General features: G+C 31.1%; 1 protein-coding gene across 1 annotated transcript in view; it reads left to right on the top strand.

Moving 5' to 3' along the window:
- Positions 1-13,434: 13,434 nt before the first annotated feature.
- The window catches only part of LOC131854366 (acetylcholine receptor subunit alpha-like 2), a 30,685-nt gene continuing 20,265 nt past the window's right edge, over positions 13,435-23,854 (top strand). Inside the window, exon 1 of the mRNA XM_059205478.1 lies at positions 13,435-13,683. Within this exon, the coding sequence (XP_059061461.1) occupies positions 13,504-13,683 (180 nt within the window). The 5' untranslated portion in view covers positions 13,435-13,503. The remainder of the gene's footprint in view (positions 13,684-23,854) is intronic.

Genomic DNA, 23,854 nt, shown 5'->3' with positions numbered 1-23,854 from the left:
ACACCGGTCGTTCATGCATAAAACACAGGGTCCAAAAACTAATAAGAGTTAGCCGGCACCTTGACAGCACCCGTGATATTATGATAAATAGCTCACCCTTGTCAGCGGTGGAAGTATAGGGCGGGATGGTCATGGCACTATATACCAACTGGAAGACACCACATTTTTTATATTAATAATTTATTTAGTTATTTATAATGTAGTAACTACGATGTATTTTATAAAATACCTACTAGTGTTACGATTAGATATGTACAGTTATTGCACCACTCATTTTTTTTTCTAATGAAATCAAATAATTTATTTGCAAAATATAGTGCTTATATTAATGTCCAGTGTATTCAGCTTGCATAAAGGCGAGCAAATATTATTATGTTTATGTCATTCTAATTAATCAATAATTAATAAATAATATTAAAATGAATATTCCATTGGAATTACTGACACATATAATTATTGTACGTTATGCATTGAATTACTAAATTGAATAAATTCTTTGACACTGTAAAAACAATGTGCCAATAGCCATTTCGTTAAATTTACTTTAAAACCTCGCTCGCTTTCAATAATTTTATATTGTAAAGTAAATGATTATAAAGAGAGACAGACATTTTTAATTTTCCTGTATTTTTTTTTAAATATGTAGTTCAATATTTTTATTATTTTTCTGTCAAAGTCACGGTCATCAGCCATCCGTCACTTCTGGCCTACACAGTATATCAGATCTTTAACAGTAAGCTGGTCAGTATTTGTTGAATGTGGGCCATGTTGTAAGTAGTATTACTATATTTTTATAAATTTTAATGTAAGTTTATTACGACGAGTAACAAATTAAAGGAATTTAATGATAATAAATATCTTTCATTAATTCACACTCGATGATGATATAATCCATTAAAAAAAAACATACATCCAAAAATCAAATCTTTTCTTTTAATAGTAAAGTTATTACGGTAGAGACTGTGAATTGTATGGTATGAAGATTATGTATAAAAACTAAAGATTGACAACTTGAGCCTGCTTTACACTATTTTAGTTTTTCTGCTCTACGAATAATGAATAACCCTATGGTTTAAAAATGAACTATCATCATTTATTGACAAAGAAAAGAGAATATTAAATTGTGACAATGAGAGTTTGTAAGATTCACATTATAAAGACGATAGTAGTGTAACCTGGGCTAAACCTTAATTATCGCTCTTTCTTTCCAATTGCTTATAAATCTTGCTGACAAGTAAGTTGGCTTGAAATTCATATACGCCTATATTACTTATATATATTTATTTCATTCAGGCTACTAATTTGTAAATACCTGCTCATATACCTTGTAGTCTACAAGGTATTTAAAATATAAGCAATTAATAACATATATATGTAATAATAATATAATAAGTCGTCTCTGGGTCACGACACTAATGACGCCACTTTGCCGCAGCACTACGAATGCACCTCCTTCGGCCAGTAGTCCTTCTTCATATGCTATGTTCTCAAATGCAGTTAATATATGGGAACATAGTATATGAAGTTTTCCTTGTGTTAAAAAAAGGGCATTGAGTTTTTATATTCTTACTTCGTTCTACACGGACCTAAATCAAAATTTAATTCATTATTTGATATTTAGTTCCATGGCAGTAACAAAACCTACGTTCTAGTAGGCTAATCTAGTGATAAACTATTCGATTATAACCCTTATGGCAGTTTCGATAAGGGTGTTTATTTAACACAACGTTAGAGTTAAAATACCAATATCGGTCGGGTATTTGTTTCGGGTATAGATATGACATATTATCGGAAATTGAAATGAATGATATATGAGAAATCGATGCGATAATTTGCATATTGTTTTAATGAAGACAATTGTGATTTTCTTCTATTGAAATATATAATGATAGTCATAATAATCCATACTAATATAATCCAAGAGCGTTATTGGATCCATGGATTTGTTATAAAGTATTAAAGATATACTGCCCATGTCCATCCTAAAATACACTCTACATGAACGTAAAATTACTGACGGGCATACATTCGAATCTTACTAATATTATAAACGTAAAAGTTTGTCAGTATGGATAGATGGATGGATGTTTGTTACTCTTTCACGCAAAAAAACTACTGAACGGATTTTGATGTAACTTCATAGTAATATAGCTTTTAACATAACAACACTTAAATATTAACACTTGAATAACACATAAATATTAGCGATCGCGAATAGCGAATTAATGTTTTTAAAAATAAAGTTATAAAATTTAAATATAGAACGTATTGTTTTTCTTTTTAGACATTTTTTACTTCTTTTCGAACATTCCGCTGCGTCACCATTCAATTCAGATTACAATAAATTGTATCAATTTTTTATTCGATTATTATAATATAAACATAGTAATATTCTCCCAACAAATACCATAACCTATAAATCTCACAATGATGAAATCGCGGGCACAGCTAGTTTAGAATATTAGTTTAGATATCGATATATACATTAATCTTAACGAATAAATAAAAATATAGCAACAATAATATTGTTCCGATTTTCACATCACCTACCATCACGACTAACACAAGAACGACGCGATAAAAGGTACAAATAAAATATTGACAAGTTTCCTCCGATATGTGTTAACATACGGAAAGTTTTGATCCGATCCCACCTTTCTATATTACTTTCCTGGTTATAACACAACAAATATAATAAAGAAACTTGTTCTTGTCTGTACTCCTTACCTGTTATTTATCGGAACGTCAATATTTGACGTATAAATTATTTTATTTATTTATTTAACTTCAATGCACATAAATGAACTGTACATAATTATGATGAATTTAACCCATATCAACTAGTCAACACCTTTTCCCCAGACAACCATGAATGGTGCAGAGAAAATTGTCGGCGGTCCATTGTAGCTCAAATTCAAATTCAAAATATTTCTATTACAGACTCTTATAATATGTCAAATCTACCGTTAGTTCGGAATGATTTCAAAATGAGAAGAATTGACAAGGAACTCAGCTCGTATTATTTTCAAATAAATGTTGTACATGTTTACAATAATACAGATTCATTTTTAAATTCGAATTTGGGAGAATAGTTCTTTTTTCGGACTATTTTAATGCTGTTGGCCGCAGCTGGCGTTTACAGCTCCACCGGATGATAGGGGGCGAGTGCAGATTACCCGCGGAAGGAATTATGGAGCGGCTGAAGGTCAACTCTCGCCTGACGGGTACGACTTTAGTCTGAAGATACCGCTAGGGATACGAAGCTCAGCTCAGGCCGTCATAATATTGATCCCCATTTGAATTGGACGGGGGATCGGAGGGGTGAGATCATAGTGTGACCACCAGCATATACTATTGCAAAAGCAAATAATCAGTGTTCGTAACCCTAACAGACCAGTCCCCACAAGCTATTAATTATTTTATTGAACTGGAATTGTAAACAAGGTTATAACCTACATGATGGTAAGTGCTAGCCGACACATACATATATGAACATCACAATAGAGAGACGTCATCATTCAACGACCGTAACAGTATTCCAGACGATTAAACTGTCGTGCCACCGTAATTTTACTGCCATCTCTCACCCTTCAACCGAAATATAGCTTACAAAGCAAGCTTAACTTACCTGAGCAAACTCGTGTAATTAAAATGTTTTCTTTTTATTAAATATATTACCTTGATAAATATTTATATTATTAAAGAGAAGCTAAAATACAATACAACTTAATTCTTTTACCATCGGCTATCTTACCATCATAACAGCTATCTTTTACCATCGCACCGCTCGCCATCGACAGGGAATTCATCACCGCACTCTGGAACCTAACTGGTCTCGAACAAAGCATGTAGCATACCACATACGAGTACACTTAGATTGTGGAATGTACAACCTACCATTTTCTTGAGAGAATACATCATGAGGTTTTTCAAGAATATATATTAAGGGTCGGCATCGCGCACGTGATATCCCTGGTGTCTATAGCATCCAAGGGCTACGGTAACTGTTTACCATGCTAGTTTGCCAATGTTGTAGTCTAACAAAAATTAAGTTTAAAATTCATCAATGTTTTAAAAATAGTGTGCAAACATTAAAGGAAGAAAAGAATAATTGAAGATGATATGGGTAAATGAAGATTAAAAAAGCTAGAGGAAAAAAACAACGGATATATAGTTAAATAACATATAACATCTAGGAAGACCTAAGCTAATTTAAAGCAGTTTATATTCCCCCGAACGAGGATTGGCCTTATTTAGCTAAGCAAAGAATGTCGTCAAAAAGAATTTCTAAACGAAACTTTGGACCATTAACAAAAATTTGTGAACGCATCATGAATGAAAATAAAGCAGTTAAATTCAGTGGGCCCTTTTTGATAATGCGATAACTGTGACCCTTCATCACATCTTATCTTTTTGACTGCTTTGAGATAAGTCCCAAATTTTAATCCGTGTACACATGACTTAAATTGTGTAATTAACAATTTTTTTCCCCTAAAATTTTATGCAAATTTTTTACCGGCCTATTCAAAGAAGGTGGACAAATATTAGCCAACAAAATTAAGTAGTTTTATTTAAGGATACTTACACAATTCGTACCTTTATTTTTTTTTAATTTTAGGTTCAGATATAATACAATTAACCAAAAAATATATTGAATATTGTAGTTCTGAATTAAGAATGATAATTAGGGGCCTGTGTATATAGTATAATAAGAAATTATTTTCATCATATTTTAAAACCAAGTAAATATATTCTTTATTACTATATAAATATATATAATTGATATAGTAATGAATAAGGCAAATATATATAAAATAATTTACATTAATATTTTAGATATATAAGCTTTGCTTTATAACTTTCTGATTATTGTGTATATTAACATAATATATTGCCTCATTCACTCTGAAATAATGCACATACCTTTCTACTCCTTAATTCTAGAGTTTACGTACGTTTTTTAGTGATGGTCGCGGGTTCGATATTATAAAGGCACAAACAATTGTATACATGAGTATGATTGTTTGCATCGGTAGGGGTGTTTTCTATGTATAATATGGATGTATTTACAAAAAAAAAACTCTATGTATATGTATCATTAAAAAAAAACGTTATCTAAATATTGATGACCCATAACACAAGCTCTAGCTTGTATACATGAGCTTAACTTGGGTCTTTTGTATGTATAATATGTAAGTATTTACTGTGTGAATTGTCCTGAGATTATTATTATTATTATTATATTATATTATTATATAATATTAGTATTCATATATAAAACTTTCCATCGTCACGTTTATTTTTCTATTAATAAGACTGGGTATTCTCTCGAGAATGATTCCACAATGAACACCACCCACAGAAAGGTAACTGATAAGGCCACCATGGCAATATTTGACGTAATCACGGACGTATATAATTTTAAAACGGTCCTCGAGGGCACGCGGCCTGTTATCTTAACGCAATAGCAATTACTAAGGAATCCCCGCGTTCAATAATTTAACAGCACTTTCAATTAAAATGTGGAATGTGATGTTTGAGCGGGGATTTAAGATTGTCTTCTTTTGATTATAAAATTGCTTGTTCATATTACAGATATACGAGTATACTACGACTTGGCATGAATAACTTAGAATATATGATTTAATAGATAGTCTCGGTGGTCTAGCGATTTAGCACACCGCTTCACATCCTATAGTCACGGGTTCGATGACTCGCACCAACACTTGTATTCATGACTATGATTGTTGTAACGGTCTGGGTATTCTCTATGTATATTATGTATGTATTTACAAAAAAAAGTATCTATGTATTTTTATCAGGTGCCCAGTACACATAACTCTGCTTAGCTTGGAACTAGATAGTGCTGCGTGATTTACCCAGAGATATTATTATTATATTTTTGAAATGGAATAGAATAGAAAATCATTTCAATCATTCAAATAAACTTAATTTAAGCACTTTTGTATTTTTTTTATCTACCGCTCGTTCGGAAATCTGTCTCATCACAAGAAGAACGAACAAGAAACTTGTGTGTTGCTCTTTTAAATAATCCTTGTAAGTTTACATTTACAAGTCGAAACGTAAACAAACTACCAACCAGCACAAATTTATTTGGGTCAAATATAAATATACAATAAGATTAAATCAGTCGTAGTGATAAGAGCATATTAATATTAATAATAGTATTATTTATGATGCCTTAGTGATCTAGAGGTGAATGGTAGTGCATCGATTCACTAAACATGTTGTACCTATAATTTTATTCATTTAAGAAACTTCTTAAAAACTACTGTCAAAGGAAGCAGTTAAATAGTTTATTACACAAACAGAATATTCTGGAATAGCGCAGTATCGCCCATTACTCTGCATTTACTAAACAAACTTCGGCATTCACCATTACTTGTAGACCGGAAATACAGTGATTATGTACGTGGCAACGTAGTTTATTAATCATTTTGTGATTTTCTTTTTTCTTATTAGTTCTATTATTCTTAGTAGCAATCCCAAGAGATGCTTAATGGATAACTCAAGACATTAACGAAAACTCGGAAACCTAAACTATTCAGTACCTACAGTAAATAATAATTCAATCTTTGTTAATTAAATAGACCAAATCTATGATCGAATTAGTAAACAAGTTTTCAAAATAATTTACACGAAGATTACTTAATATAATAATAGTGAAATATCCTTTTCACTAAAGTATAAGAAACAACATTAAGACTGCTAAAAAGTCCTAAACAAATAAAAAGCGGAGCGTCGCAGTACACCGTTATTTGTATACCGGGAATATAGTATATACTATGGATACAGGGAGATGCAGTTAGGTATACTAATTATCTTACCTGTGATATTATTATTAATATTATCCTTGGATAGCACTCCATATATAAATTAGGGTAATAAAAGGAATTATTATTTTATTAAACTATTGACGATGACGACCTCGGTGGTCTAGCGGTCAAGCAAAAAATCAAGGTCGATTCCTCGCACGGCACAAACATTTGTATCCATGAGTATGATTGTTTGTATCGGTCTGGGTGTTTTCTATGTATAATATGTATGTATTTACAAAAAAAATAAATCTAGGATAACCAGCTAAATATGATGGCGCTGTGTGAATTTAGATTATTATTATTATTATTTTTATTAAACTACTCAAAATAACATTACATATTAGTTTAATAAATAGACCGAAATATATACCAATTCTGGCTATTCCTTTGTAATATAGTACTAGAAATAAAATTTATCCAAAAAAAGTTCTACTAAACTAAAATCTACGCATAGAAAAATAGTGGAATATTTCATTAAACAAACAAAGAGGTCCCGGTACAGCGTAACGTCGCAGTATCGCTCATTTCTCTGCATTTACAAAACAAACCTCTGTGTGTATACCGTTATTTGTAGACCGGGTGTACAGTAACTATGTCTGGAAGAACTGGAGAAGCTGTCAGGTATAGTAATTATCTTTTCTATGTTATTATTATTAATATCTTTCTCATAAAACATTTAATCCATAAGATACTGACAAGAATCTGTAAATAAGAACTACTAAAAAATTACATTTTAATATTAGTTTATTATTAGATTGAATTATATACCAGTTCTGAACTTTATACTTATTACTACAATTGTTGGATTACGTAACCGTATAAGAAATAAATAAAAGTAGACTGTACTTTTATTTTGACTTTTGAAAAGAAATTATTTATTGGAAAAGGCAAGACAAAATACGATTTTGCCAGGGAAGAACATCTTCCACACTCCGAAGACCCAAAGTAAGCAAAGTAACACCAAACTTACTCACCTTTGCTCAGAAACATCCCAATATAGTAGTGTATATGTATAGTAACAGTAAGTATAGTAATATAGTAGTACAGTTTAGTGGCCACGTACTCTAGAATGTATATTTTAATAAAAAACAATCATATTAATTAAATAAATAATTTCCTTGTTTAAAAATAGTTAAAATATGGAGCGTCCTTTCTCTTTCAGTCTTTATTTTTAATTGCTTTTTTCTTCTAAATTTGAATTTTAAGTGGCCAGTATTATCAAGCGCCCTTTGCTCCAGTAAGCAAGCCGGTGATACAACCTGCTTGTACTAAGGAAGTATTCAGAATACGTAGCAAGAATGTTAGAAAGAACATTTAGCCTAGAAATTTAGATTTAAATCTACGCATAGAGAAACAGTGGAATAGTTCATTAAACAAACAAAGAGGTCCCGGCACAGCGTAGCGTCGCAGTATCGCTCATTTCTCTGCATTTACAAAACAAACTTCTGCGTGTACACCGTTATTTGTAGACCGGGGGCCTGGCTACGAACAATTGCCATTAATGGTTGTTTAATTTAATTAACATTTCAGAATTTTGCCCGACTTTAGGAACTTGTAATTTGAATCTTAAATCCGCTAAGAAATATTGTGACGTTAAACGTTAATGGTTTCCGTGGTAGTGTTATGGGTACAACAGTAAGGTAAATACAGTTACTTGTATTATGATATTTGCGTTTGTATTTCTAACCGATTTCAAAAGAAGACTTTCCATTCCACTTTAGTTTATCGTGCTGTAGTATTCCATAGATTTGCTAATTATAAAATGAGCCCTGTTTAATGTATTTTGTCCTTCTTACTCTTACTTATTTACCTATGTATGAAAACAAGACGCAATATATTCTTACTGTATATACACACGCAGTTAGTCACATCTCTCGTTACCACGAGAAATAACCTAATTTTAAACTAAAATTAAAAATAAATATCCACTTATTACGGCTATTACTATGTTTATTATATCTATCTATCCTTATCTATCCCTTTTACTCTTAGTTACTTTCCTATGCACGAAAACAAGACGAACTGTATTCTTTACTCTATACACACACGAAGTACCTATATCTCTTGTAAACCCAAACAATAACCTAATGTTAGACTACAAATGGAACTAATTTTATAAATACCGAATTATTACCGTGACTATGCTTGTAATTTTTCATGTAAAAGTCTATCTATCTTCATTATACAATCTTTTATTATACATTAATAATATAGTATCATTTTATGTTAAATTTCTTTAAAATTCATTCAGCTATTAGCCGTGATAAGGTAGCAATAAGACAGACAGACATAATAAAAATAATCTATATAACTCATGCTACTCTGTCTCAAACAAAGTAGAACTTATATCATAACAACGGATATAATAATATAGGAACATACAAAAATACCCGACCAATACAAAAATATGCCTCCGCAATATAAACATTTATATTTTGCTGGAATCGAACCTATGATCGTTAGAAAATAAAGCAGCGTATTCAAAATATAGAACCATGATCACCGCATTGCAGTGGTTGGCAACATACATCCTGAGTTAGAATTGTTTAATACGCTCCAACCCCCAAAGGGATCTTTGTTATAAATAGATAATACTGTGCAGACACTCATATAATACGTTTAATTTCCAACCGACTTTTATAAAGGAGGACTTTTCAATTCCTTTATATTAATATATTTAAAAATCCATAGATATTTTTTTCAATATTACGGTTGTTTTTTCTTTAATATGCGTGTATTATACATATAAACCTTCGCCTTGAATCACTCTATCTATTGTTGAAAACTACATTAAAATCTGTTGCGTAATTTAAAAGAGTCTTGACTTCAAACATACAACAAGCTCGTCTTGTTCAATTCAAAGATTTGTAATGCTTTCGTGCGAAGCCGGAAGGGGCGGTAGTATTTTATAAATCGACAAATCGCCTATGCCCGTCCTTGAGATATGTATCTTTATGTGAAATTTCACGAAAATCCATTTAGCTGCATAGTCATATACAGATATTACATCAGGAAAACAAATTGAAAATCTGAAAAATAATTTTATATCTTCCATTCCATAATTCATCATTTGATGTACATTTAAATTATGTTATTATACTGGTTGATTAAAAAAAATAAAAAAATAGTTATGCAATCTTTTGGTGCCCCCAAAGTGTATGCCCAAGAGAATGATAAGTCTGCATACTGTATACTAATAATATACATTTATTTACTAAAAAAAGTCAACATTAGCATACCTACATGAAATTAATTTTGCAGTATGTATACATGAATGAACACATATATATATATATATATATATACACCGCCACTCCAATATAGTAAAACAATAATTAAAACCTATACACTACTAACAATTATTTGCTAAACAGGACTCCGGTCAGCATATTGCTGCAGCCGAAGCTACAGCGCTGATTTTCAGCGGAGCCCTTAGGGTAAATAAAATATAGAATACATTAAATATATCATTAAATAGAATAAACAAAATTATAGAAAATAATACTAGTTATGGATCGACTTATAAGCGACAATCGGAACAAAATGCATATAAAATCAATTTAGGTTTGACAATTTATAATAAATATGATCCATACTACTTTCATTCATGTATATGATTATTCTATTTCACAAATTCACAATTATGAACAACAAAAACACAAAGCCTACAGTTACACACTTTATTACATTTAACCCGCATATCTAAATATATATAACTCAAAGGTGACTGACGTAGTGATCTATCAACCACTGGACGGATCGGGCTGAAATTTGGCATGCAGGTAAATGTTATGACGTAGGTATCCGCTAAGAAAGGATTTTGATTAATTCTACCCCCAAAGGGATAAAATAGGGGATGAAAGTTTGTATGAAACTTTGTCAATTTTAAACCGATCGGGCTGAGACTTTGCATGCATAAAGTTACTATGACGTAGGCATCCCCTAAGAAAGAATTTTGACAAATTCCACCTCTAAGGGGATAAATTAACGCGAAAGAAGCCGCGGGCAAAAGTTAGTTTGCATATACACCTTAGTAGATAATATTCTGTAAATTTATAAAAAGGTGTTTTAGTTTCCTTTTTTTTTAACTTCCAGTACAATGAACTGCACGACAGTCTCTCTGGACCCTGTATGATTGGGAACCATAACAAAAAGGTTTGTCAGTAATGGGAACATAAAACGCGGGCGTTCCAAACTTAAACGAAAAACTTTTCATATTTTTCAAATTTGGATTTACCGTTACGTTATTACCGCCGGCCTGTTATTGACTTACGTTGATAGACTTTTAGGATATAATTTTAATATTGGAATACGTTTTAAAGACATTATACCTATAATCATATTATTTATTATTAAGTTGGCATAAAACTTTTTTTATTTTTAAACCTAACTGCAATGATATAATATATTTTTAATTCCATATTAATATTATATACATAAAAGTGTGTCTGTTTATCTATTTATCTTTACACGTTTAGCTACGTTTTCTATGAAATTACATTACGAAGACGGAAATAGACAAGAAGACACCTTTATCTTTAAAAAAGCAGAGAAAACGCCCAATAATCATAAGTTTAATAAACTATAAAGACCCCTTTACACTTTAAAAGTCCAGGAAACGAAAATAAATTTAATAGTGTGAAAGACCTTGCTAACAGGCGGCTTCACATTATCATAAACTAGCGAACCGTTCCGACTTCGCACGTTAATGTATATTAACAACTTTTAGGAACAACTTTTCTCTATGTACGAGTATAACAAAATGTAGTTTAAAGCAAAAATACAGACAATTTTATTACTATTTCATGTATTCGTACAGTTAAAAGTCGTAAGTTCAGTTTAAATTAATATTTGTATATAGACCAGACGTTTTTACTTTCAGAATCAAAATTAGAAATAGAAAAATTCTTTATTCAAATAAACCCAAATTTAAGCACTTTTAAATAGTCATAATTTTTAATCTACCGCTTATTCAGAAAGCTGTCTCAGCACATGAAGAATAAACGAGAAATTTGGCTATTGCTCTTTTATACTGATGTTGTAACTTTAAATCAAAATATGTGTGAATACAAACTAACAAATTTCGATTCAAATGTATCATTACATTTGTACCTTTTTAAGAGTAAACAGTTAAGTCTAGCGTTAATTTGATTGTTGCACGAGGAAGGCTTTGGGTTATTTTTTATGTTAAAAAACCATACGAAGTCGACGGTAACACCTAGTAATAAATGAAAGTATTTCGTACGGACAAATATTTGACTTGAGAATTGGGTACAAAACTGTCTGAAACCGATCTCCTTAATACAAATAAAAAAAAATGTATATTCGGAAAATTTGCTTTATCTTTTATTAGCTGTGTCCGCGACTTCGTCCGCGTAGAACATGACCTTTTATCCCTTATTTTATTTTACCCCCTTAAGGGTAAATTTTTTTACAAACTTTGAATATATATTAAATCAATAGCCTAAAAAATTAGTTTGAAGCTTCTAGTTTTAAAAATGACAATACCTCCATACAAATTTCACTTTCTCTTTCAACTCCATACAACCCTTTTTCGCATTAAAAAGCCTATGTCCTTACTCAAAGTCTATTTCATTTAAATCGGTTTAGTAATTTTGTCGTTAAAGCGCAAACAGACAGACAGACAGAGTTACTTTCGCCTTTATAATATTAGTAAGGATTGCATAGATCGTATTTATGTCCTAGTATTACCATAATACATGTTTGTCAAAATATCATCACGAAGACGGCCAGTAATATATCCAACTTTACGAAGTTGCACTACATAATTTATGATTTTCCGCGGCGTCTTTCCTCTTTTTCCCTACATCTTGTTATTTACGAAATCTCAACCACCCTATTAGATAATCCTCTATGAATAAAAATATAAATCTCTGCGTCACAAAACAAACCCACATTTTTACGCCAACAATCGCTAAAGTTACATACAAGTAACGCCATCTCTTATTTATTAAAGCAAACCAATCACGCATCAGAGGTCCATGAATGGAGCACCACGCATGCGTACTACGCATCGATCCAGAATACAGGCATGTAAATAATGTATTCAACGACGAAAAGTCGCCCTGTAATATTTTGGATGAACCCATAGACGTCAGCAGCTATAAATAAAACACACATGAATACATAAAACCACATTATTACAACATTCGAAATTCAAATTTTTGAATTGGTATTTTCTAATTTAGGAACATTTTCCTCTTGTGTTAGTCAAAAGAAATACATATTTACAAAAGGTATTGTATATACCAGATCAATATTTTATAAAATATAATAAATAATATAAATAATTTATATGTAAATCACCTTCATACAACTACTTGAAGAATACTGGCACCATCAAATTATTTCGTTCGAGTCGGCGCAGTAACTGTATGTTTCCGTTGTTTTCCCGCTAGTATCGACAGGGGCGCCACAGTCGCCATCGCTGCAGTCTCACGGGCGTAGCTGTCAAAATTATTACATTTAAAAAAGAAGAAACAATCATAATCACGTTCCAAATTCAAATACAATTCGAAAATTTAAATTCAGAATTCCATTCGTTTATTTTTAATGAATTTATAATATTGTAGTTATGAGATAATTTAGCTGCTTTATTCCTAACCTCTTTGTTTGTTGAAAATTGTGATATTTATCTGCCAAAATGCATGGGACAATTTTATTGGTGTGTTTATTTATTAGTGGTTGTCTAGCGAACCCTGATGCGAAGAGACTTTATGATGATTTGCTGAGTAATTACAATAGACTGATTCGTCCCGTCGATAAAAATAACAACACCGTATTAGTCAAGTTGGGTCTACGATTGTCTCAACTCATTGACTTGGTAAGTGTTTTTGTTTTTACTTATTTACTTGACAGAAACAAATTAAATTATTAGTAATATTATGCCTAATCCTTGTTAATTTGTAATAACATTTATTTAAAAGAGCAACACGCAAGTTTCTTACTCATTCTTCTTGTGATGACTCTGCTTTCCGAATATGTGGTAGAATAAAAGTGAGTAAACTATTCAAAAGTGCTTATATTAAGTTTATTTCAATAAAGATTATTTCTATTATATACTTTATGAATATATATTTTAAAACTTGAATGAATTATTTAAGTAAGATATATTTGAACAGTAAAATGTCAGTAATAAGCTATTATATAAACGATTGCATGCTATAATATAATAATAAAAAAAATATACTGTCTAATTAACATATATACCTACTTAGTAAAGTAAGTAAGAGAGAACTGATTGCAAACAAACACCGACAAGAGTTTTGCAAGACAGAGATTGTAAATTTGGTAAAAATAAGCTTTTTATCTATCTATATAGTATAGTAACTAGGCGGCTGAGTTATGGTCAGCGTATCAGGATTCTTTTTTTTTTGTTTTTTTTTCTGACGTGAATAGGTACAGGTGATACGTCTTCGTGGGTACCTCTATCTCAACTACTCAAGTAATCAAGCAGCTTGCTGTGTACGCTATGTTCTCTGTTGTAAAGAATACAATTCTGTGGTACAAAAACCTTCATCCTCTGAATGTCAAACCAACATTGGTACGAGCATCAGATATTTACGCGATGTTATGTATTTAGGCGATATATGTCTAATATAAAAAGTTCTGTCATGGTGTTTGTAACATAACTCCTCCGAAACGGTATGACCGATTTTTATAAAGTTTTGTATGTATATTCAATAGGTCTGAGAATAGAACTTCAATTATTTTTCTTTCTCCTACTTGGTTCATAGATATATTTTTATTTTTTATTTTTTTTATATATAATTCGGCCATAAAAAATACATACAACTCTTACTTTCGCCCTTCTACCATCAACCCCTATTCTAGCAATAGTGATATTAGTACAATTCATATGGCAAAATAATATTTGCTGTGTCAGCTAGTATACAGTAAATATACGGTTGTCACTTCCATCAGGTGGGCCGGCAGCTAAAAAAATATTTCCCTCATAATAACCTTTATATGTAGTGTTAAATGGCGAATTATTATTAATAAAGTACAATTATTCAAACCATTAAAATTAATACGGGAATAAAAATATAAATTAATATTTACCTATACCTTAGTCTTATACATAATGATATATACATAGATAGTATAATATAAATAAATAAGAAGAGTAAATAAACGAAGAAGCAATATAATTTCAAAACTAATTCATGTGTCCAATACAGAATCTTCAAAATTATCATCCATTCACATATATGATTTTATTAGATGATAATGTAACGATGCACCTGCCTGCGATAATGGTTTACGCTGGTGGGGCACCAGTGGAGGATAATAGGATGAGCATGAGGTCAGGTCAGTTAACCCATTGTGACAAATCACCAGAACCGATCAGAACAGATATATATATATATAAAATTCTCGTGTCACAGGTTTCGTGTTTATACTCCTGCTAATTGGCTCGGCCGATTTTGATGAAATTTTATAAGTATATTCAATTGGTCTGAGAATAAGTTTATAACAAAATTTTATACCCCTAAATGTTATGGGTGACTCGCCCCAATTTTTTTTCATTTTACCGAGGTTTTTTATTTATTTATTATGTGACATTAAAAATACATACAACCCCAAAATTTTCACCCTTCTATCATCAACCACTACTATTTTTTATAGCTTTATTAATTTATATTATAAAACAATATTTGTCGGGACAGCTAGTATATGTATATACACACATCCCAATAGTAATAACTCATATCAGTGATCACTTCGTATATACCTACAGTGGATTTAATATCGATATAGTAAATTGTTGAAATTACACCCATATAATCCTACTTACACACCCTGTATCCAAAGTAATCTTAACTTAATCCACATCCAAGTTTAAGGCTCTGCGGGTCTGCCTTTTGATTAGTTCTAAATAATTGCCAATTTACTTTAATATAGTTAATCAGAAATTCTAATAAGTATACGGTTCATCTTCGAAGTTCAAGTTACGCGTAAAGTTTCCATCGACAGTAGATTGAAAAACAATACTTGGATATGGCAAAGACAAATTAATATTATCAATAATGATAAAATTCTTGTGTAACAAAATTTTTGTTACATATAAAAATATGGGTAACTAGCTACTCGCCCTAGCTTCGCCTGGGTGTACATGTATTACACATATAAACCTTGCTCTGGAATCACTCTATATAATAAAAAAAAAATCGCTTCAAAATCCGTTGAGTGGTTTTAAAGATTTAAGCATACATAGGGACGGACAGACAGCGACTGCGATTTTGTTTTATACTATACTAACTACCCACGCCGGCTTCGCACGGATGTACATGTATAATATATATAAATCTTCTTCTTGAATCGCTCTATCTATTAAATAAAAACGCTTCAAAATCCGTTGCGTAGTTTTAAAGATTTAAGTATACCTACATGGGGACGGACAGATAGCGACAGCGACTTTGTTTTATACTGTATAATGAAGTCAGTATTCAAATCATTACAACAAGCAAAATAATATTATAAAAAAAGCAGTAAAAGAACCAAACATAGTCACCTTTCGCATATCAACAGCTTCTCTAATGAACTGTGTTCTGGATATTTCTTAAACATGATATCCAAGGTTACCATCGGACTACTCGTCATCCCCAGAGATTCACCCTTACACGTTTATTATCCTTATTAAGATTGTAAATATGAAACTGATATATCGTCACGGACGTTCTAACAAAGCTTTATTGGCTATTTTACAAAATTATCTATATTACAAATAGGAGAGCCAAAAAATTGTGTAAGATTAAAATTATTGAATTAAACTATAATTCTTTTTTAAGACGTTATATTCTATAGATATTTTATTATATAACATATATATGCTTATATATACACACATATAATCTTACTAATATTATAAACGCAAAAGTTTGTGAGTAGTGGATGGATCAGTGTTTGTTACTCTTTCGTTGAGTTTGTACAGTTGTTGTTATCTTTGGATCTACTGAACCGATTTTGATTATTTATTTAGTGTTGAATACCCCAATTATTGAAGAAGGCTATAGACTATATAACATCACCCTACGAGCAATAGCAGCGGAGCTGCAATATTGTTTCAAAAACGGGGGAATCGCGACACAAACGAGTTGGGCGGGTCAGCTATATGTAATAACGGGAAAATTTAATTAATATTTTAAGTATGTATATTTAAAATAGTATTACTTACACATCAGCTCAATCAGTCTAGTTTCCACACAAATCAAATCTAACTATCTCTATACCATCCAGTGTAGTAGGTACAGTTGGCCTCATTAAACTAATGCGTGTAGTAGTCTATAATGTTTAATGACGAGTAACATATATATATGTTATATATAAAATTCTCGTGTCACAGTTTTCGTTCCCATACTCCTCCGAAACGGCTTGACCGATTCTCATGAAATTTTGTGAGCGTATTGAGTAGGTCTGAGAATCGGCCAACATCTATTTTTCATCCCCCTAAATGTTAGGGGTAGTCCACCCCTAATTTTTTTATTTTATTTTAAGGTAAAAGAACATTTGCCGGGACAGCTAGTTATCCTATATTTTAAATATCGAACGAAATATATACTCACTAAGGTGAATTTAAAAGTATCATATTTTACCTCAAAAGTCACCGGCCATTCAAATGCCAAAGTCCTATTTAAATTTAGAATGTGAATTACTAAAGACCTCTTTGATGTTTAGAATAATTTGATATTCGAGTGATTGAACAAAATATTTAACATAAATATTCTGATACATTTCAGAATGTCCAAACTTTTATAATTTAATTTATAATTGTAATAATGTCTCAGGACAATTCACACAACGCCATCTAGTTCGAAGAATTTTAAACAGAATTTGTATTATGAGTATTGGACATCTAAATACATGTAAATAGATAGATTTTTTTGTAAATAAAGTAATATATAAATTATACATAGAGAACACCCTAATCGATATAATCATACTCATGAATACAAATGTTTGTACCATGCGAGAAATCGAACCCAAGACCATCGGAAGTAAAACAATATTTATAAACACAGTTAGTGTGTGCTAAACCTCAAGACCACCGTGCCGTAAAATTTTGATATAAGGTCTTTTAGATCTCTTAGGTCTTTTAGGTCTTTTTTCTGATTTGTCAGAATAACACACAAATTAAAGCAAAATTTTTAATTGGCACAATTTACGTATCTTATTTCGTGGCAAAAATTAATTAAAGAATCTAAAATAATCTTTAATATTATGCCTATTGATTTATAAATTAATGAAACTGACTGTACATAGCGTTGACGTCACTTCGTTAGCAGGTCAAATACAAATAAACCAAGTTTAATTAGCTTACGAGGTGCCTAGCTGTGAATAGAAACGAGAAACAGCCTCCGGGTACCTTATTATATTCATAGACTACATTTTTACATGTAACCCAATTAGTGGATTTGAGAAAACGCTGTATATATATTTATTATTAACTAATTTTTCTCACAACTTAATAAAACATCCATTTAATGTAGACCTGTATGTTATATGAAATATTGTACAAGGGAGAGGTCAAGTTGTATCTCGTGGTTAGCTTGACCGATTTAAAATAATACATACGCGACTTGACTCGAAAATGTATAAAAAGTAACTTGGGTTAGTTTCATTTTAGAATTTTTGTTTAGTGTTTGCAAAGAAGTTATATTCCACGCGAACGAAGTCGGGGGTAACGACTAGGTAGTAATATAAATATTAAGAAAAGTAAATAAACGAAGAAGCCTATTATTACCCAAGCTTTAAACAGAAAATTGGAAAAATTGAGAAAAAAAAGTTTATTATGTTTCTAGTAAGGAAAATACAAAATACTATACTAGATATGCTGGCAGTTTGATTCTCTTTAAATTCATAGCCCTATTCTGATGTATAATCTATATTACTGTAAAGTCATCATTCAGTAGTTTTCACATGAAAGACTAGCAAACATCCTTCCATCTATACTCACAAGCTTCCGCGTTTATGATATTAGTAAGAAAGTGAGACCGCGTCGCGGGTATCAGCTAGCGTGAAATATAAATTTGGCGTGGTGAATATTCTACTCGTTTAAAAATAATGTACGCTAAACTACAAAGCCGTCTGTTCGTATATCGTGTAGCGACTAAAAATGTACTATGCCTTTGTGCATACCGGCCCCTTTGTATCGCATAGTTTGCATTCCGCGCCGTAACTGTTTACAAGGAAGCTACTACCTGAACGTATAACATTTTCAAGTACAAACGTAATTTAAATTATACATACATATACTATATGTTTTAATATATACCTATTCTATATCTTAATTATTTCTGATGTTTATAACTGATTTTGTCACTCAAGTAACTATTTATTTGTTTATGTCAACTTCGCTATTTGGTAGTTTTCACACAAAATTCTTAAAAATGTAATTCTGAACAACTAATTTTTCTAGCTCAATCTTCTTGTGATGAGTCTGCGTTCCGAATGAGTAGTAGTAATACGGTAGAATGAGCATGTAAAAGTAGATAAAGAGAACGAGAAAGACCGCTCACGCTGAAAGTTAGCGCATTACTGCGTCCTTCAATCGTGCGTGTATTTATATATTAATTAATTAATATTCTAAAGTTACAGCCATTTGTCAATGGACCAAAGGCATAATTATAGAATATAAAGTATATTTTATAATTATATTTATGTTATAGTTTATAAATCTTAAACGTCTCCTTGGAAAAGAAAATTTGTGGAATAAAAAATATTATTATTATTATATAATATAGTATATATATTAATAATAATCTCAGGACAATTTACAAAGTACCATCTAGACCTAAGTTAAGCTAGCTAAAGCTTTTTTTCGTAAATACATAGAAAACATCCAGACCGATACAAGCAATCATACTCATGAATATAAATGCTTGTGTTGTGTGAGGAATCAAACCCCCGATCATCAGAAATAAAGCGGTATGGTAAACCGCTAGACCACCGAGGCCGTAGATATAAAAAATTAAATTAAATGACACTGAAACATACGGGCTATCACGCGCGAAAGAGTGAACACAAAAATAGTGAAATGCAATCACTCACGTTTGCGATTGCTTTCCCGCGCTAAATCGCCCGCCCTACATATCGCGCGTGAGAGAAAATATCGTATAAAGTATTTATTTATTTATATTCTATTATAGTTCTATATGAAGCAGGCTATTGTAGCTGTCAGACAGTCATTAAATAATATTAAATTATATTTCAAATTAATCTAGTCACTTTTCACCTCTGCGAAACTCCTAACACAATAAAAGGCCAGCATTGCTACAAATTCATTGCCTTAATACGATTTATCAGCCGACTCTAAAAAAGGAATATTTAGTTGCATGCATCGTTAAAAAGATCTGTTACTTAACATGTTTCTAAAATGAAATAACGCTACCGTACAGAAATTTTATTCTCGCATAACGCAGTCGCTAACGACTCTGGCTGTAAAGGGTCCCTAATTGAAATGAAATTGACGTTTACAATCCACCCACGGGTCTCTTAATTGCTATGCAGTTCGCCACGTAAGCCATTCTGGGCTATTCTGAGCCATTCTCGGCCATTCCTGCCTGCTCTCGCCCCGGTTTATACCGTTTTTACTACTCAGCAGTTTCCTCACAAAGTTTTCGTTCTGAAATACAGAATTGTTTGTTACCATAAGAATATTGTTCAGTTACATGTGCGTTTGATGTTTTACAACCGACTTTAAAATGGGGAGGGTTCTTAATTTGAATGTTTATTTTCTTATGTATGTAAAAATCCATATAAATGTTCTAATTTATAAATGTAAAATTTATAATTCTATCTTTTCATTGCTGCTGAACGGATCTTAACCTCTTAAGCAACAAAGGCTTTAGAATAATATAACCTGAACACACTAACAACCGCTTCAATCTGAACTGTACTGACACATTCATACATTGTTAATCTGTAGATTTACTCTGGAGTTAAATCTCAATAGTCATTTTTTTTTATAAATTACTAGCTGTTCCGGCAAGCGTTGTTTTGCCTTAAAATAAAATAAAAAAAATTTAGGGGTGGACTACTCCTAACATTTAGGGGGATGAAAAATAGATGTTGGCCGATCAGACCTACTCAATGCGCTTACAAAATTTCATGAGAATCGGTCAAGCCGTTTCGGAGGAGTATGGGAACGAAAACTGTGACACGAGAATTTTATATATAAGATTGTACTCGGTGTTTTCCATGAGTATTATGTACTAGTACTATGTACTAGATTTTTTTTTTATTTATAGCATTTCATAGCTGTGCCCGGTTTCACCCGCGTTAAATTTCAATATAAAACATAGTCTATGTGTTATTCTGATATATGAGCTACATTACTGTAAAGTTTCATCAAACATCAATACGTACTAACTTTCGTTTTATAATATTATTAAGATTATATATATTTATTGGTTTGGGATATTAAAACACTATATTTCTTATATTAACTAATTAATATTAATTTGTACAATAAAAAACACGAGATCTACAGAACGAACAAGATGAGAGGCAGTAAGTAAAAGTACAAATATAGTATTGAGTGATATCAGTAAGCAAATAATCATTATGTATAATTCTTTAATATTATAAATTTATTATCTATTCAATATTATTTGCAAAAAAAACTATGTATTTATATCAGTTGTTCAGTACCTATAATACAAGCTTTGGTAACTTGGGACTAGATGGCGCTGTCTGAATTGTCCTGAGATATAATTTTTACTTAAATATGATGCTTGGACCTATAGTCATAAAGTTTAAATTGTATTAATAAATTGCCACCACATAGACTAACTCCTTAGAAATTCTCTAAACAGAAAATGCAAAACAAACCAAATAGTTGTAACCAGGACACGTATTAAAGAAACGGCAGTTGTAAACCTGGAAGTGTAGTGCCGTCATAAAATGGCCACTTACAGGCGAATCAGTTTTGATGACAGTGAAGGATGACAGCTAACTTGTTTAACCGGGTCTACTTAACCTCGAAACGCTTAATTTAGCTACACTCTTTTACTGCCTAGTAAAATTTTGAGTTCAGGACAGTTTCGTAGCGTCGAAATTTTCTTAGATATATATATGTTTATTCACCCAAGTAGACTTTATACGAAGTCTAGGATTTATTTATCTATCGAGCTGCTTGTTTTGTAAGCTGTTTCGATTGAAGTGTAAAGTGGGTTAAAATTACAGATTACGGACGAGTGAAGCCTCAAGCCTTTTGAATAGACATTAAATTCGTAACCATCCAAATTTTATTATTAAGTATCCTCGGGCCTAATATACATAATAATAATAATAATAACTCTGAGTAATAATAAATCTAGTTCCTAGCTAACCAAAGCCTGTGTTTATGGGTATTAGACAACTGATAGAAATAATGATATAAATTTTTTAAAATATATATTATACATAGAAAACGCCCCAATTGATATAAATAATCATACTTAAGAATGAAAATATTTGTACCGTGCGAAGAAGAACGACCATAAAAAGTTAAAGGAAGGACGAATAGGAAACAGTCAAATCGCATTAATACCTATAATTTAAATGTAATTGAATTCTGTTTGTACAAAAAAGATGTATAAAAGAAAATATTATTAGGAGATTTATGCATAATTATTATTGATTATTTTAAGGCCTAAAATAGCATACGATAACGATATGCATGCTTGGCATATGCGTGTACTTATGTACATACAAAACTCAACACCGAATTGAAATTATCTTTCTTCAAGCAAACATATAATAATGACATCACTATAGATGATGTAATCGGAGAGAGAGATTATTTCGTAAGTTACCGGAAATATAATGAGAAATTAATATACAAAAGAATAGAATAGAATAGAAAACAAAATACTATGATTTTATTAATACAACTGTACTGACGAAATGATTTATATACAAAATAAATCATTTCGTCAGTACAGTTGTATTAATAAAATCAAGTAAATACTTGCTTTAGAACCTCAACTAGTAGATGTTTTAAATTCGATTAATTTCGTAAGTTCGGATAACTTAAACTTTCTATCACCAGAAAATAAATAAAAAATTCTTTGCAGAATAAATAATTTCGTCAGTATGGTTGTATAAATTCAAGTAAATGTTTCTTTTAGAACTTAAACTAGTTGATAATATCTACCAGTGGTATATAGAAAAGTCCAAATTCTTAGTAGAAATAAAGTGAAAATCGCTCACTAAATCCGGAAGTAAACATGAGCCAATGAGTGAACGGCCAAAGCCGATATTCTTACGTGCTTCCGTATACCATTCACCATGGATACATTCGTTTTGATGACCCAGGGGAATTTGTTGGCATTCGCCCAAGAATCGTCAATCGATTCGCCCATATTAAGATGGTGGCACATCCGACGATCGATTTTACTATCTGATGCCTTTTCAATACTAGTCTAGTGTTAATAATAGTAAAAATTACTTGCTAAAGATATATGCGTACTTCCGTACAAATTGTTAATACAATATATAATATTACATATATTTTATATATTGTAGTATAAATTTACCAAAGATACATAAATCGTACTTCCATATTTATTCATACTAAAATATATAAAATATACATAGACTCCGGTTTTGAAATGACTGTAGAGATCACACTTTTTCTTACATTACACACAACAATCAGTTATATCAATACTAGCTGTGCCTGCGACTTTGTCCGCGTGGAACAGTGACCCTTAATAGCATTTTAAATTATTTTACAAGACGATACGTATAAATACTTTAATAAGCTCTAAGAAAAAAAATTCAAGGTTATAGCTTCAAAAATGACGAATGTCGGTACAAACTTTCATCCCCTATTTTATTTTAGCCCTTAAGGGTAATTTCTACAAAATTTGAATGATATTTATTTATATTTAATCATCAGCCTCAAAAATAAGTTTCAAGTTTCTCACTTTAAAAATGACGATACTTCCCAACAACCTTTCATCTCCTCTTTCAACCCCTTACAAATCTTTATTTTGCATTAAAAAGTA

This window comes from Achroia grisella, unplaced genomic scaffold, assembly GCF_030625045.1.
Source record: "Achroia grisella isolate CSIRO2021 unplaced genomic scaffold, CSIRO_AGI_Agris_v1 utg1186, whole genome shotgun sequence".
Taxonomy (NCBI): domain Eukaryota; kingdom Metazoa; phylum Arthropoda; class Insecta; order Lepidoptera; family Pyralidae; genus Achroia; species Achroia grisella.
Note: the sequence above shows the minus strand (reverse complement) of the source record. Positions and strands in the feature narration are given on the sequence as shown.